Source organism: Erpetoichthys calabaricus, chromosome 1 (assembly GCF_900747795.2).
Source record: "Erpetoichthys calabaricus chromosome 1, fErpCal1.3, whole genome shotgun sequence".
Classification (NCBI taxonomy): domain Eukaryota; kingdom Metazoa; phylum Chordata; class Cladistia; order Polypteriformes; family Polypteridae; genus Erpetoichthys; species Erpetoichthys calabaricus.
In genome coordinates, this window is record NC_041394.2 from 173,890,787 (window position 1) to 173,908,537 (window position 17,751).

At 38.4% G+C, this 17,751-nt stretch overlaps 1 protein-coding gene across 1 annotated transcript in view; it reads right to left on the bottom strand.

The window, feature by feature from the left end:
- Positions 1 to 655: 655 nt before the first annotated feature.
- The window catches only part of rint1 (RAD50 interactor 1), a 43,429-nt gene continuing 26,333 nt past the window's right edge, over positions 656 to 17,751 (bottom strand). The window contains exons 5-13 of the mRNA XM_028808570.2: positions 16,108 to 16,264; positions 15,908 to 16,018; positions 15,611 to 15,836; positions 15,388 to 15,525; positions 15,107 to 15,306; positions 14,533 to 14,747; positions 14,203 to 14,383; positions 1,416 to 1,534; positions 656 to 1,135 (exon numbers count right to left, since the gene is read on the bottom strand). Of these exons, the coding sequence (XP_028664403.1) occupies positions 925 to 1,135; positions 1,416 to 1,534; positions 14,203 to 14,383; positions 14,533 to 14,747; positions 15,107 to 15,306; positions 15,388 to 15,525; positions 15,611 to 15,836; positions 15,908 to 16,018; positions 16,108 to 16,264 (1,558 nt within the window). The 3' untranslated portion in view covers positions 656 to 924. The remainder of the gene's footprint in view (positions 1,136 to 1,415; positions 1,535 to 14,202; positions 14,384 to 14,532; positions 14,748 to 15,106; positions 15,307 to 15,387; positions 15,526 to 15,610; positions 15,837 to 15,907; positions 16,019 to 16,107; positions 16,265 to 17,751) is intronic.

Below are 17,751 nucleotides of genomic sequence, written 5' to 3' on the forward strand. Positions count from 1 at the left end.
TGTCTGCAGCTGGGTGCTGTTATTGTGTCTGGAGAGGTCTGTCATTCAGCAGCCTAATAGCTTCAGGGCAGGGCAGACAGAGATTACCAAACCCTCGCTAACGAGGGGACAATTTGTGAGGATCAGACGCCTCCCAGACATCTTTTAGAAACACAAGTTGGATATGAGCTTGTCTGATGGCAGGTGTGTGACGTGTGAGAGTGATCCAAGACTAGAATACACTGACGGAGACAATGGTGACAGCACAGATAAAAGAAGCAGATTCATAGCAGAAAGCCTCCAAGCTGGCTGGACTCTGCAATGCAACCATCCACTTGAGTGAATGTTCAAATAAACTAATTAACAGTCTACTGAATATGAACAATTGAATAAGAAAAACTCCATCTTCAGCATGTTTTTGCTTTTAAGGTAAAGTATTTATGAATGTGCACCTAGGAGAATTAAATACCAGTATCCAATGAGATTTCCCAGTTAGTTATAAACCTTACTTCATAGAGAACTCTGCTGCATGATTTAAGCTACCTGTACTAAACACCACTGTGTTCAAAATTATAGTGCCACATGCACTAGCATCTAAAATATTTCCAGGATTTTACTCCCCAGGACAAATAACTGATTTGAATTAAAACAGTCCTTATCAGAAACACTGCAAACCATTTCTCTGACTCTTTATTACATCAGAAACAAACATTAGCTTTTTTAGTCTTTTGAAGATGGTGTCCCCTCTTTCCTCTTTTTGAAAAAGGTAAAAAGCCTGATTTTTTGTATGTCCTGCTTATACCCGTCACTTAGCTGTATATTGGTTCAGTCCATTCTTCTGGATGACACTTTAGAGTGCCTCATTGTCTTTATTTCTAGTCCAGCATTAAACAGTGCACTTCTACAGGAACACAGCAACCACAAACCTGAACTGTTCAAGTGTACTTATTTTCCTGGCCAGTTAGTCCGAAGATTGAGCAGGATTGTAATGTCACTAGCTGCCAGCCGATAAATGCCCAACTCATTAAGTGCAGCCACGGGGGAAGGTTCACTGGGTAAAGCTGCACCCTGCACTCCCCTGTCCTCTCTGAGAAGATCACGTAGAAGCAGAGCTGATCCCACACTGAGTGTCAAAATAATGCAAGCCTCCTTTATTCTGCTCAAAGACAGAAAGAGGCAATAATCAGTAGAAGAAAAGGTTTGGCCATTAAGACAAAATAGTTATTAATTTTATTCAGTATTGTTTCCAAATAATTTTGAGATTAAATGTTTCTCAGGTACACTGTAAAGTAACAGGTTCCATGTTCTATAGATGTTCACACAAGGGATACACTCTGATATTTAAATAAAACACTTAAACACCTTCAGTTCTTCCACATACAAATATTTTAAAGCATAATCTACTTGTGTTATCAGACAATATGACAGATACTCACTGCTTGAAGTAGTTTTCAGGTCTCTTGCAATGGTGACCAAAGAGAGGAAAGAGGTTCCTTGTCATGTCAAAGTGGAGCTGAGCAGCCCCACCATCATTAAAGTGATTGGCCAGGATTACCTGAAAACAATGAATGGTTTAATTCATAAAACAAAGCTATAAGAATACAAACTATATGTAGCCATTAGCTGCTTGAAGAAAGCTGAGCTCTAGTCTGCCATGATAGAAACATGTCACAGCACAAAGCTAGCATAACTAACTAAATACCTAACGAGTGCAAATGGAAGATCCAATGGAGGGAAAGAATAAGTGAAAAAGGAAGAAAAGGGACTGAAGATGTGGAAATGACAGTAGAGAAACACAATGGAGAGAAAGATTCAGATTAATTTCTAATTTCCTCTGTTATTTCAAGTTTTTAGAGATTGAATGTTTACAGGACTTCAGCTCATTTCTAATATTTGATAAAGAGTGCCTGAGTGAACAAACAGTAGTTCTGGATGCCTGGCCCCCTTTACCATTCACTTAAAGCTATCAATACCATTCAGCACAGAACAAAAAGGTAATTGTACAACTCATGCATTAATGCTACAATGACTTGAGACGAAATGCTTTCTGTAATTCAATTATCAGTTGTTTAGATTGATAGATAGATAGATACTTTATTAATCCCAAGGGGAAATTCACATACTCCAGCAGCAGCATACTGATACAAAAAACAATATTAAATTAAAGATTGATAATAATGCAGGTAAAAACAGACAATAACTATGTATAATGTTAACGTTTACTCCCCCGGATTAGTAGTGGGTTATGCCTTGCAAATCTGCAGTGAAGGACATTAACCAAATCCCAAACTCCTCTAAGTGTCAGGCAAGATAAGTCTGCATTTGTGTTTTTTTTTTTTTTTTGTTTGCTTCAGTCCTTTGTTATTTCATGGGTGATTTTATGCTGTATCTCTGAAATACTACTCACTGTTTCAAATGAGTTTTTATTTGATAACTATGCCATTCACTATAGTTGCATGGAGTCGCTTAGCCTTAAAGACAAACAGATCTGAATTTCCCCTTGGGATTAATAGAGTTTACATAATCTTATCTAATTTATAGATATCAAAACTTTTTTTTTTTTTTTTTTTTAAATCCTCAGCAATTTACTGTTTCCTTTAAGTGTTTGTTGAATTTTTGTGCTGGCAACTTGACTGTGATGACAAGAATCAAAATAAGTGAGGTTTCAGTACAGCACGCTGTAGTTAAAATGACTTAATTAAAAAGGTTGATTTAACTGGGGGCCATCACATTTTTACACAGTGCAATAACACTTTGTTAATCACACTAATAAAATGTTACAAAAATGTGTTGCTTGTTTACTCTAGTGTTCTTTATCTTTTAACATAACTTGGTTGAAGACTAAAACATTCAGTGTTAAAATGTGCAATAGTAGATGAAATCAGGAAGGAGGAAACAGATTTTCACAGCTCTTTATGAGGAGAAAAAGAACACAAGAAAGGAGAAACTGAAATACAATGTTTCACATTCTTCCACAAGTTACAAAATATATGCAAAGAAAGCAGATTTGGACAGATTATTAATATTGAAAAATAAGTTACTACTATATCATAATTTGTAACTACTGATAAATTGTTAATGGACGCGGCAAAATGTAAAGTTAAGTTACCCAACAATGATCTACTATTTAGCACTCACTTTACTGCACTAAGACATTTACTATCTATGAAATACATGTAAATTAATGTGATTTCTCATTATGCAAATCAAAGACAAATTACTTTTATATATTTATTTCAAGTACAATGAACTACTGTGTGCTTTACAGGGATTGCAAGACATTTAATTTTCCACCAGGCAGTTAAATCAAAATGATACCATAAGAATAATTATTACGGCTAGGATGTACGATCTTATAACTGCAGCTATTTAAGTCTCGACATTGTGTCCCATTTTAACTTAGTGCCAATTTCAAAATCCTTAAAACTTATACACCATTCCATGTCTTTAATGCCCTTTACATAAAAAAAAGCTTATGAATGTTTTGGCTGTGCTAATTATTTGATAATCACCTGATTACAATTATTTTTGATAATCAATCATTTAAATTCATGGTTTTACATTCATATGTCACAAGTCACTTTACATCCTCCTCTGTGTCTGTGGTGCCTCTGCTTCTTTCTGTGTGGGGTACAGGGGAAGGGGTTATTGGAGTGAGTGACTGAGTGAGTGACTTTGTGCACAACTAGAGGTCAAGAACGAGAGCAAGATAAATGTGTCCTGTGTGGTATAGCGGGTCCGCGGCTTCATAAAAAAAAAAAAAAAAGCACCAAGTTTTAAATCCATAGAGCCGTGTCACTCTTCATGGGCGTAATTGCATGACCGTGGGGAGTTAATGAGGTAGTTGGAGCAAGTCGCACCTGTACACGTGTGTGCGATCATTCTCAATTGCTTCATTGGCTACCTGCACCGTGTAATTAAGGCGCTGTGCGCATGGAGACGTGAGTGTATGTATGTATGTATGTATGTGTGTATGTGTATATTTATATATATATATATATATATATATATATATATATATATATATATATATATATATATATATGGAAGAGAAGGTCTGTGATACGGTTTGCATATTTGCAGTTGGAGATCCACAAAGGGAGAAAAAACGAATCACGTATCATAAAATAGTTTTATTCCTGAGCTTTCAACCCCTATCAGGGGTCTTCATCAGAGGATAATGCTTAGACTTACAAGAATCAAAGGCAATATATAGTAACACATTCAGGGGGGGGGGGGGTGGAGGTGACTTAGTCTCACTTAGTCACCTCCACCCACCCCCCCCCTGAATGTGTTGCTATATATTGCCTTTGATTCTTGTAAGTCTAAGCATTATCCTCTGATGAAGACCCCTGATAGGGGTTGAAAGCTCAGGAATAAAACTATTTTATGATACGTGATTCGTTTTTTCTCCCTTTGTGGATCTCCAACTGCAAATATATATATATAAATATAGATATACACACACATATACATATATATAGTAATCCCTCCTCCATCGCGGGGGTTGCGTTCCAGAGCCACCCGCGAAATAAGAAAATCCGCGAAGTAGAAACCATATGTTTATATGGTTATTTTTATATTGTCATGCTTGGGTCACAGATTTGCACAGAAACACAGGAAGTTGTAGAGAGACAGGAACTTTATTCAAACACTGCAAACAAACATTTGTCTCTTTTTCAAAAGTTTAAACTGTGCTCCATGACAAGACAGAGATGACAGTTCCGTCTCACAATTAAAAGAATGCAAACATATCTTCCTCTTCAAAGGAGTCGTCAGGAGCAGAGACTGTCATAAAGGCAGAGGAAAATCAATAGGGCTGTTTGGCTTTTAAGTATGCGAAGCACCGCGGCACAAAGCTGTTGAAGGCGGCAGCTCACACCCCCTCCGTCAAGAGCACAGAAAGAGAGAGAGAGACAGAGAAAAACAAGCAAGCAAAAATCAATACGTGCCCTTCGAGCTTTTAAGTATGCGAAGCACCGTGCAGCATGTCGTTTCAGGAAGCAGCTGCACAAAAGATAGCAACGTGAAGATAATCTTTCAGCATTTTTAGACTAGCGTCTGTATCGTCTAGGTGTGCGAACAGCCCCCCTGCTCAATCCCCCTACGTCAGGATCAGAGAAAGTCAGCGCAAGAGAAAGAGAAATGTAAGCTGGGTAGCTTCTCAGCCATCTGCCAATAGCGTCCCTTGTATGAAATCAACTGGGCAAACCAACTGAGGAAGCATGTACCAGAAATTAAAAGACCCATTGTCCGCAGAAACCCGCGAAGCAGCAAAAAATCCGCGATATATATTTAAATATGCTTACATATAAAATCCGCGATGGAGTGAAGCCGCGAAAGGCGAAGCGCGATATAGCGAGGGATTACTGTAAATGCCTTTCAAGAAAGAGCTTCAGCATCTCCTTATTTCTATCTACTGAATTCTGTCTCTATACTAGGGCCTATGCCAAAAGCAATACATGCAAGACAGAATCCCATCCTGGACTGCATGCCTCTCCTTCAGAGAGCACAATCAAACACATATACACACATTATGACATTTCTAGGTGCCATCCTAAAATAATAGTATGTATGCTTTTGAAGTGTGGCAAGAAACTGGAACACGCTCAAACACCCTGGGAATATGCAACTAAGATTCAGCATTTACTATAAGGGAATACATAAATCACTACTTCAACACATTTGGCTAAATCATGCAACATAACCTAAATTTGCACATTAGCACATACCTAAAAGCAGCTTTCCCTTATAATGGTGTTCGAGTGAAGGAGTCAGTTCTAAAGCAAGTACAAGAATAGTACTGTTCTTTGACATTAGCCTTAAAAACCTGTTTACTACAAAGGCTTGATTTTTGCAACCCCACATGGTGGAGCTCATGAATCTCTACTCTAAGAATTCACATTCTCAAAGGCGAGCATGCTTGTGACGGTGAAGAAACATTCCCGTCAAAAAAAATACGTACTGATGCTGATTTGTCTCTGCTGAGCTACTTCCTATGAAGGACAAAGTGCAACATGCCAAAGACTCAAGAAATATAAAAATATTACTACAGTGAAGACGAAATAAGACTTTCAGTTATAATGTAGAGTGCAATAATTTAACTGCTATTATACTTTAGTTAAAATATACAATGGATTCTGAAAGTATTCAGACACCTTCACTTTCTATAAACTTTGTGTTTCAGGTTTAAATTTTAAATGGATACAGTTTCTGTTTTTGCCCAATAATCTACAATCAATAACCAACAACAACAAAGTGAAAACATATTTTCAGAAAGGTGTGCAGATTTCTTAAAAATCAAAAAACGAAATCTCTAATTCATTTAAGCATTCAGTCCTTTCATTCAGTATTTTGTAGAAGCCCACAAGATTATTATAGTTTTGCCTTTTTATATCAGTTTTTATTTCAATATTTTTTCTGACCTTACTTGATAATTCAGTTTAATTTTAATTTTCCTTCATCGCATATTTTTAGTTTTAATTTAGCTTTTTATTTCACAAAGACATTTCTATTTTTTTTTTTTAATATGTATTAGTTTCAGTTTTAGTAATTATGGTATGGTTAAAGAGCTACTACGGAGTTCAGTTTTGTGTCATAATCAGATAGAACTGTACACTTAACAGGTTTGGATAAGCGTTTAATGTTAGTGGAAGCTTACTACACTACATGGTTTACTATTTGGTTTTGTCTGATAAAAACCGGATACTGAATATGAACAATTTTACACAATTTTATAATTTTTCAAATATTTTCTATGTCATTTGTGCTGAACACATCTGCGCAGACTGTTGGCACTTTGATCTATTCCTTTTATTGCCCAGAATGGGGCATTTTGTAATGAAATTTAAGGTTTGAAGGTTTTTTTACTCAAAATGTCTACAGCACACAACATATCCTGCTCCAAGACAATGTGCTTATAATGAATGTCTTCAATATTGAATTAAAAAATCTCCCATACTGGGCTGTTATTTTCTACCAGCAATATTGATCTCTGATTCCATCTCAGGCACATACAATTTATACATAGAATTGTGCCACCTGCAGGCCTGAAAAGATATCAAAAATCAGAAAACAGGTATGATTATGAAAATCATGGGGGTTTAGGAAGAACAGGGCTCTTAGGCTTGAATCAGTTTGCAGACCCCACCTAGCTGTATTGAGGGAAGCAAAGAAAAACAAGCATGTAGTGTCAAGGTTAGGGGCAGTGAGACTTGAATAGCCAATGTATAAGAATGTAAACCCTTAATGAGCAGTGTAGGAGCATGTAATAGGTGTATGGAGGGGCACAAAAGAACAAAGACAGCATCTGAGATTAAGAACAATATATACATTATCTAAACCTTTGGATGCAAGGCAGGAAAATCCCTGGTATGCAATATGTATGATATGGCTGATGTTAAGAACAAAAAGAATATGATATTTCAACTATTTTGAGAGAGAGAAATGTTAAAAAAGGGGACAAATTTTAAAATATAGTTCTGCTACTGAATTATTTTCACAAGATCAGGTATTTTGAGCTGTGAATATGAACTAAAAAGGATAAATGAACAAATATAGAATAAATACAAAAACACACTAGTATGTTTAGTTTTTCACCAGCTGGCAGATTCTCTTCGCCTACCTACATATAATTCAGTAGAGACATTGCCATCTCAGGAATTTTACAAATTTTGTGTCACTTTGTTGATAAATGTTTTTAAAGCAAAAGTGATTGATCAGTAACAATATGCTGATCTTGTATGATGACCTAGTCAGTCTCTCGATCAGTGTTATTTTATTTTTAAAAATTGGGCGAGGTCTCCCCTAGATTTTCTGGTATACACAGATATGGGGATGTATATCTGAGGAGTAAACTGCAAGACAATGATTATATTTTTATATTATGTACATTAAAAAAACCATCAACAACAGATCAAATCAATCTAATTATATATTTAACAATTATAACAGTAAAGTTGAATAAATCAGACTCTGCAGCTGCATGAATAAAACAGTATGTGTTCAGGTAAAGTAACACTCCGGTTGATGGATTTGGCCCAAAAGATAATACAGATCTACAATTTTGGTTTAACAACCACATGCGGAACTTCATTCATCTATCTTGTTGCGTTTTTGAGTTATTGTGTTTGCACGCACACACACACAGAGACATAATTCCAAAAAACGGTATTTTTGGACTCAGGGAGGTCTAAAACATCAGGATTCATCAAAATCTCGAGGTTGAATTTTTTTCATGATTACAGTGATCCCTCGCTATATCGTGCTTCGTCTTTCGCGGCTTCACTCCATCTCGGATTTTAAATGTAAGCATATGTGAATATATATTGCGGATTTTTCACTGCTTCGCGGATGTCTGCGGTCTACAGTATGTGTGCTTCCTCAGTTGATTTGCCCATTTGAATTCAAACAAGGGACGCATTTGAATTCAAACAAGGGACGCTATTGGTGGATGGCTGAGAAGCTACCCAATCAGAGCATGCGGTTAAGTTCCTGTGTGCTGCTGATTGGCTCAGCAACGGAGTGCTGCATTAACCAGGAAGTACTAATCTCACTCATTCAGCATTAACGTGCACAAGCGCCAACAGAAGATGCAAATGATTGCAGAAAAGGTAAAAGTTTTGGATATGTTGAAGGAAGGAAACAGCTACACCGCTGCAGGACACCATTACAGCATAAATGAGTCCACGATTCTTTTTATTTAAAAAGGAGGAAAAGCATATAAGATCTACGGCCGCAGTGTCTTTTAACCAGGGAGCACAATGAGTTGCAAGTGGACGTTGTAAGGCAGTAGTCTGGATGGAATCTGCTTTAGGGATTTGGATTGAAGAGTGATGGAAGAAGAACAACGGCGGTGCTAAACAGTCGCCTGAAGAGGCTCCTTTAGAAGAGCTGTAACGCTATCCTTTGTTGTGCAGTAAAATTAAACTCATCGTTATCGGACAAGTCGTCGTGTCATTGTTGGTGAGTAACCATAATTAATTATTTACGTACAGTACTTATTACATGTACATAGTTTAGTGTCACTGTACACACATTTTATTGTATACAATTTTTCTTGCATTGTACGTATTTATTGATGGTGGCCTGTCTGTCGTAATGGCTGTAACATATGTGATATCGGAGACGCTCGATATCTTTAAAATAATATTTAGGTTTTACTGTATGTAAACTGTGTTTACATACATAATTTCAACGAATCTTACCTAATATCTAAGAGAATACAAAGGGTTTATGCTGTATAATTGTGCGTGAAATGTTTATAATAGTGTGGGAGAGTTTATAAGGGCTTAAAATATATAAAAATAACCACATGAACATATGGTTTCTACTTTGCGGATTTTCTTATTTCGCGGGTGGCTCTGGAACGCAACCCCCGCGATGGAGGAGGGATTGCTGTACTATACTTTCTCAAGAAAGTAAAAACGATTTCTCCTGTGCAAAGTGGCAGGTGAATTACTGTCAACAAAAAGCAGGCTCCTGAGAACTTAACTGAAACATTACTCACTCGTGATTTTCCCATCTAAACAGTAAAGGTTTTGTTGACCAGCACATTCCGATTTCAGCCGTTTGAATTACAGCTCGATATACAATAAGCACAAAGAAATGCGACACGTAAACCTCTTTCTAAATCACATAATTTACTCGCTCTGTAACTGTAAATGCTGTGTGAACAGCCGCCCTCCGCCACCAGCCGCCGTTCATTGGATGAATATATGCAGGTGGCTCGTGGTGGATGACTTTCGGTTTTAGAGTTAAAAGTTACAAGGGTTAAAGACTAATGGCAAGAAAATTCATTCAAGTTTTTCTTTCTGGTTTTGTTAATTATTTTATTTCAGTTTATGAAAATGTTTTTTTAATAACTAGTTTCAGTTTTGATTTTAATTTTCGTTATCTACAATAACCTTGGAACTGCATATGGGCAGTTTATTGTATTCCTCTTTTCAGATTCTCTTGAGTTCTATTAGATTGCATGGAAAGTGTCTCTAAACTGCCTCCTTCAGGTCTCTCCACACATGTTGTATGGGGATTAAGTCTGGGCTTTGGTTGGACCACTTAAGGACAGTGAGAGACTTATCCTGAAATCCCTCTGGCTTTGCCTTGGCTAAATGCTTAATGTCATGATCATGCTGAAAGGTGAACCATCACCCTTGTCTTGAGGTTGCTTGGACTTTGGAGTAGGTTTTCTTCAAAGTCATCTCTTTATTTGTCCATTTCCATGTCCCTGCTGCTAAAAAGCACCACCATTGCATAATGGTATCATCACCATGCTTCACCATAGGGATGGTATTAGGACAGTGATGAGCAGTGCAAAGCCATGTAGCCACCTGTCAAACACCCCTGATTGATGAAAGAGTCCAGAAGCCTCATGTATAAACGGTGTGTATGCACAAAAATGTGTACTCCCATTTCCACGCTCAAATCACGATGTATAAAACCTAAACTTGGCATAAAGCCATGGACAATTTCCCCCCAGCTCAAACCATGGTGTACGCAAGTTCTCCGCTCGGTTTTGCAAACAGGTGGCACCCAGCGTCAAAGCAGTGCTTTTGTTCAAGTGTGGTTTCCCTTTCTTTTTTAGATTCACATCCCTGATGTGGCTTTATAAATACACTGAAATTAACCACATATTGTTTATTAGTTTAAGGTATTTGATTGCAAATAACCTGTAACAATATAATGTCACTGTACACGGAATGCCCAAACTATTCGCTACTTTAACATTGTTCCTCTCAATGCACCACTCAGACAATTTATCCAATTGTATCGGAGTCTGGAATCACAGCTCTACAGCAGCTGATCAGAAAGAGAATTATTGATATACAGCATCTAGCACACGCTGCCTCAGCCATACGCACAGTCTATTGAACTGCTCTCAAATGGCAAGCGCTTCAGAGCCTTTCCTGCAGGGACATCGCGGTTCAGAAACAATTTCATCCTAAAAACTATAAATGCACTCAATCAGTCCATCAAGTGCTCCTTGTAGAACTGTTTGGACTTATTAGTACAATTACCTCACTGTAAACTTGCGATACAGTTATATTGCACAACCTGAGCCACTTTATAAAGCACGTATTTACATGTGATGACGATATTTGTAAGATGAAATGCAGCAAAATATGTTTATTACATTATACAGATAAAATGTTAACATCATTTAAATAATCTATATTGTTAATAATTAAACATGTGAGGACACAGTGTTACAGCGCTAGCTATTTCAGGGATTGTTCCTGCCTCGGGCTGTATTCTGCTGGGGCTGGAGCGACACTGGAAGGATAGATGGAGAGAATAATTAAACATGTACTACGAAGATAATTCAATGTTCCTTAAAAGTTTTGAAGAATCAGCGTTCTAAGCTTACAGATGGCTTAACATCTATTACAGAGCTGATTGTGTGGTGATTGGTTACTTGGAGAAAGATAAGGAAGGACAGGAATTGGGGTTAGTATGTTTGAAAGAGACAGTACTGCTGCAATAAATTATTTCAAACATCATGGTGCAGCAAGCATCCTGCGTGAGGCAGTCTCTGGACAGGGCACCAGCTCATCAATATCACTGCGCCACCGCGTTCCCATGTTTAATAACATGCTTTAACTCCTATCATCATAAAAATGATATCAAGTATACATCTCAGTATTTTAATTATTCAGAGAGCTGTAATATCAAAAATGTAATGGATTCTGTGTCCTGTCAGAGGAAGAGAAAGTCTGTTTAAGAAGCACGTAGTGATTCACACACAGAGCACATAGAAAAACACATACAAAACAAAGCATTTAACGTGCTACTTTAGTCATGATGGAATTTGAGAAACTAGTAAATTAAACGATTTAAAGATGAAGTTTATGATGTTCTCCTTTAATAACAAAGTAAACTACGTGATTAAAGTGGAAATTTCGAGATTAAAGTTGACATTTCGAGCTTTTTTCTCACTGTGTCCCTATTTTTCTCTGTACCCTAATAAGCTTTCATATGACACTCAGACGGTGGGCTACGACTCGCCTTTTCACAGCGACTTTAATATTTGACAACTTCTTGTTTATTTCAGGCACTGTACTCCTTTGTGAATTTAAACTTTCAAGTTTCTCTGACACTGTGTGTCACTCAATCAACTTCCTTTTGTTATTTATACCACTGTTTAAACAAACAAATAGTACGCTTTTCCTTGCCTCCACTTGGTATTCACTGAAATTCTTCTATTTTCCCCCGTGCTTTTGCCATTGTCTTTTCACAGAATGCTGAGCTTAAGGGCTATTTATATTGATTTGCATATTCAAAGAGGCGTAATTCTGGGAGGAGACGGGGCAGGACAGCAGGCACGTGCACATGCGTTACTTTTCATGCTGACCGGGATTTATTGAGCGGAAGAACGTGGAAGTTGACGAACACACAGATTTATGCATCTGGATTTTTTTGTGCGTACGCACATTTCCGCTTTTGTCCTTACGCCATGTTTTAGTGTGAATTCTACGCACGGCTTTTATGCATCAGGCCCCTGGTGATTCCACACTTCCTCCTTTTTAACACTATTGAGGTCACTGTGCTCCTGGAAACGCCCAAAGCTTTACATATGGTTTTAAAGCCGTACCTTGATCTCTGCCTAACCATAGAGTTATCACAGAGGTCTACAAAGAGTTCATTGAACATACAGTGTGAATTGTGGGACCTTACACACACAGGTGTGTGCCTTGATAAACTATGTCAAATCAACTGAATTTGCCACAGGTGGACTCCAATGCAGTTCTAGACATCTAAAGATTAACCAAAATAAACAGGATCCACCAGTCCACAATCTGGAGTGTCACAGCAAAGGGTCTGAATTCTTACATAAATGAGAGATTTCAGTTTTTAATTTTAATAAATTTGAAAACATTTTTGAAAATATATGTTTTTGCTTTTCTGTTATGGGTTGTTGAGTGTAATGTATAAGAGAAAATGGCAAACTTATACATTTAAATTTAATCTACAGCACAATAAATTGTGAGGAAAGTGAAGGAGTCTGAATACTTTGACTCCACTGTATATATATACAAAATATTTAATAAGAATATATTAAACTAAATTTTATGTTATGTAGTACTCTGTAAACAATAAAACACAACAAAAGCCCAATACCACCACTGTAGCCTCTATAAATATTATACTTTATAAGAATAAGTTGAACAAAATATTAATGAAACACTTCCTCTTTAAACAGCTCATATCACTACTATAATAAGCATATCCTAATATTAGACTTAAAATTTTAAGTAACTGTCAAAGAAAGGGGCGGCATGGTGGCGCAGTGGGTAGCGCTGCTGCCTCGCAGTTGGGAGATCTGGGGATCTGGGTTCGCTTCCCGGGTCCTCCCTGCGTGGAGTTTGCATGTTCTCCCCGTGTCTGCGTGGGTTTCCTCCGGGCGCTCCTGTTTCCTCCCACAGTCCAAAGACATGCAGGTTAGGTGGATTGGCGATTCTAAATTGGCCCTAGTGTGTGCTTGGTGTGTGGGTGTGTTTGTGTGTGTCCTGCGGTGGGTTGGCACCCTGCCCGGGATTGGTTCCTGCCTTATGCCCTGTGTTGGCTGGGATTGGCTCCAGCAGACCCCCGTGACCCTATGTTCGGATTCAGCTGGTTGGAAAATGGATGGATGGATGGATGTCAAAGAAAGACTGGGTATCAAATCATTTATGTATGTCCTTCAAGATGATGCTTCCCATAGCGCGCAGTGTGAATTAATATACAAGAAATATCTCTTTAAATATTACTGGCTATGTAACACCCCTACACTTTCGGTTCCTTCTAATAAGGAATTTACCACTTGTCCCATATTTACCAGAATAATGCCTGGTTTCACGAGATCCTTCTAGACCTTTCTGTCTGTCTCCGCCTTTTCTCACACTCATATGCTCCACGGTTGGATTATGAAACCAGACCTAACACTTTCGTCATACAATCTGTGATACTTTTCACTATTTAAAATATTAAATATTCTCTCCCCATGTTCTCCAGACTATGTAAGTACTGTAGGGTTTATTTTCTCCTATTCCATACACCATACCAATGCAGATTAATACTCTTATTAATTGCTCAAAACAATATTATAAATCATCTATATTTTTTTTAATCTTCTTTTGGCATCTCACATTTTATCCCTGTTCTCTGTTTCAGGGTGGACAATTGTTTTTAATTTGGGGAGATTAGGAGAGACAAATAAACAGCACAAATAATAAACTGGCCACTGACCTCTTGGTAGATGAACATATCCAGCTTTTCTGCTAGTGCCTGCCAGAAGGTCTTAAAAAGAGAGATGCAGAGTGACTGCTGCAGCTGCAGCATGTGATCGCGTAGACACAGCATCATGGGACAAGCAGAGCTGGACAGTGACATAACAGCCTGCTCTGATTGAGAAGGTAAAGACAACCACCTACAGGTAAAAAGTACACAGTGTATTTACAACATGCAAAGTCTGAGTCAAGGGGTCTGATGGTAACTTTTTTTTAATGGGCATAGTTGCTCACAGATGAGACATCATTTCATAAGGCAACGTACAGAAGAATAAATGTAGCATCGCACCTTTCCTTGCAGTAAGGCCTAGCAGCCTCCTTGGTTTCCCGAAGGACAAACTCCACAAGTCTTCCCATCATGTCACTCCGGAGCCGCTCTAACAGGCTTATCATTTCATCAAAGACTGAGCCCTCCATCGATGCCAGCCTACCTGTCTGCAGAGCACTCAAAGAGGCCAACTCACTGCCTAGCTCTAGTGACATCCGCTGCAACTGTAGGAAGAACTGGACAGAACAGAAAATTCACTCTTAATAATTTTCAAAACTTTTCAAAAGCCAAAAGTAATATACCCAAGTCTAAACACCTATTCAACCCTCCCATATCCTTTATCACTGCTATAAATTGAGTGCCGGGATCACCAGACCCTCTTTCCATATAGTGGCAAATTTTCCAGAATTATAAAATGGCACACAAATTCTCCATCTCTAGCTCAAAAAAACTCAAAACCAAAAAAGTCCACATCCTTCAGATCTTAATACCATTCAAATTCTCTCATGATCACTGAGTAAGAACAATTCTTTTACCACAATACCATTCAAATAGCAGCACATGCTAATCACAGGATTGTCCCATGCAAACTTACCACATTGTCAGCCCAGTCAGACAATACAGTAGCAATATAGTTGACTGCATTAAGGATAGCACAGTAGCGTGGAGACAGGGGATTGCGGCTCTCCTCCTTCATAACCTGTGTGAGCCGAATACGGAAGTCATCCACCAGTTCTTTCTGCAGTTCCAAGAAGCAGAGCTTACAGCGAGCAGTTGGCAGTGCCTTGTAACGATCTATGGCATGGAGAATATACTGTCAAGTGCTGTAATGAGGCAACTTGTGCTACAGAGTTGTGCCTCCTGACCAAAGAGTACCTGTAATGACGAGCAACATAGTCATGAAGGTCTCAGCACAGTCAGGTGCCTTCAGTTCATCAACATCACTGATATCCTTATATTGAGATACCCAAGCTACTTCAGAAGACAGCATGGAATCCATCTTCTCAAGCGCAACTATGGAGACAGAACTGTCTTAGACATTTCACACCTGGAAGTGTAGCCCACTCAACAACCCTTTCATCATCAACTCTTGACTCACACTTCCGCTCAACAGAGACCCACTTCTGAAAGATAGTCTCATCAGCCAAGATATGCAGCGCACCAGGGAGGGTGCTGGGATAGGCATGCGTTCCATGCAGTTCTTTCTCAAAAAGAAGCACTTCGTCCACTAAGTGGCAAAACAGTGCATCATCATAAAGTAGTCGGGGAACATCCTGGGCCAGTTTCTCTAGTACCAAGTCCAGCAGTCCCCGTGAGAACTCAAGCTGCAAAACAAGACAGAGCATTCACACATCTAAACAGTGTCCTCAGAGTTACTGAAACTGCTTGCACCTACCCGGGCATCAACTGCTGCACCAACTTTATCCAAAAGGGGTTGCACTCTCTCTTCTAGGAACTGAGAGTGGTTTGTGATCCACATGAGCACCTGTGTCAGGTACCACTCAGGCTAGCAAAGATGATGTAAAAAGTACAGCCAATTACATTAGAAAGACAACAAGCCAAGAAAGAAAACAGGAACCAAACTAGTCACTGTACCTTGTGAAGGACATTAGTCTGCCGAGAGCCAAAAAAGTGGTAGCGGAAACGCTTAATTAGTGGCTGCAGCATAATCTGAATTGGCAGGCTGATAGGTGCAGATGGTGGTAAACCATACCTCTCTGGGAACAACCTCTGTTCTGAAATCAAGTCATCTCTAAGAAGTATCGTCAAAGAATAAAATCGGATATGAAAAAGAACCAATTTGTTCCAGTAGGGTAACCTTTTCTTTACTTGGTCTCAGAAAAACAGTACTAATTGACAATCTATGAAGTAAAGCCTCACAACCAATCTATCGTACGATTGATGTATCAGGACTGTAAACTACTTCACCCCCGATTTTAATAAGATGCCATTTTGCTAGTATACAATATCAAATACTATTAAGCTGGACATTCTCACCTTGGTTTGAAATACTGTAGTGGTATAAGGATCAAAACAAAGACTTATAAACCTTTTTAAAACCACTGCTTTATTAAAGAACTCTTTCCACTTATTTAAATAAATATGTCACCTAGACACCTGCATCTCCCCAGGAGTGAGTTTACAATTGGGTTGCGAGTCACGTAGCTCATGCATTCAACTGCCAATATCCCCACATTCACCATATCTGTGCGCTGAAAATACCATAATATAAGTTTATCATCTGCTTGTTACACCATGAAGGACAACACTTTCCACTCTTCAATATTATGTTCCATTTGTCACTGTGTTTTGTTACACCAAAGGTGAAACTTTGTGTTGTTAGTTTTTTTTAATCCCTCTAAAAAGTCTGAGGGAGACCACCACTTTTGATCATGTATTGCATCACTGTATTTAAAATGTTAAGTAGAAAACGTCACCTGATGTCATAATTTACTAAAAACAGATAAACTGGGTTTATAAGACCAAAAAGGTTGACGACCACTGACCTAGGCTAATTAGTGTATGGGATCTAGGGAAAAGTTGATCCAAAATTGGACCCTGACAAACTTTAGAACAAAGACAAAAAAACCCTTGTGCAGAAATGAATACAGGAATCCATCCAAACAGCTAACTAAGACAAGGCAAACCACGTAACCCAGTTAGTCTCAAACTAAACAAACTACTGTATGTACAATTGCCATAAGGGTTCACTACAAGAAAGGTAGCAGTTGAATGAAATGACAGCCAAGTATCAAGCATAGGTGATTAAATTAAATATACTGCTCAAAAAAATTAAAGGAACACTTTTAAATCAGAGTATAGCATCAACTCAATGAAACTTCTGGGATATTGATCTGGTCAGTTAAGTAGCAGAGGGGGTTGTTAATCATTTTAGCTGCTTTGGTGTTAAATAAATTAACAACAGGGGCACCAGAGGGGCAACAATGAGACAACCCCCAAAACAGGAATGGTTTAACAGGTGGAGACCACTGACATTTTTCCATCCTCTTTTCTTTTTTTCACTAGTTTTGCATTTGGCTACAGTTAGTGTCACTACTGGTAGCATGAGGTGATACCTGGACATTACAGAAGTTGCACAGGTAGTCCAACTTCTCCAGGATGGCACATCAATATGTGTCATTGCCAGAAGGTTTGCTGTGTCTCCCAGCACAGTCTCAAGGGCACGGAGGAGATTCCAGGAGACAGGCAGTTACTCTAGGAGAGCTGGATAGGGCTGTA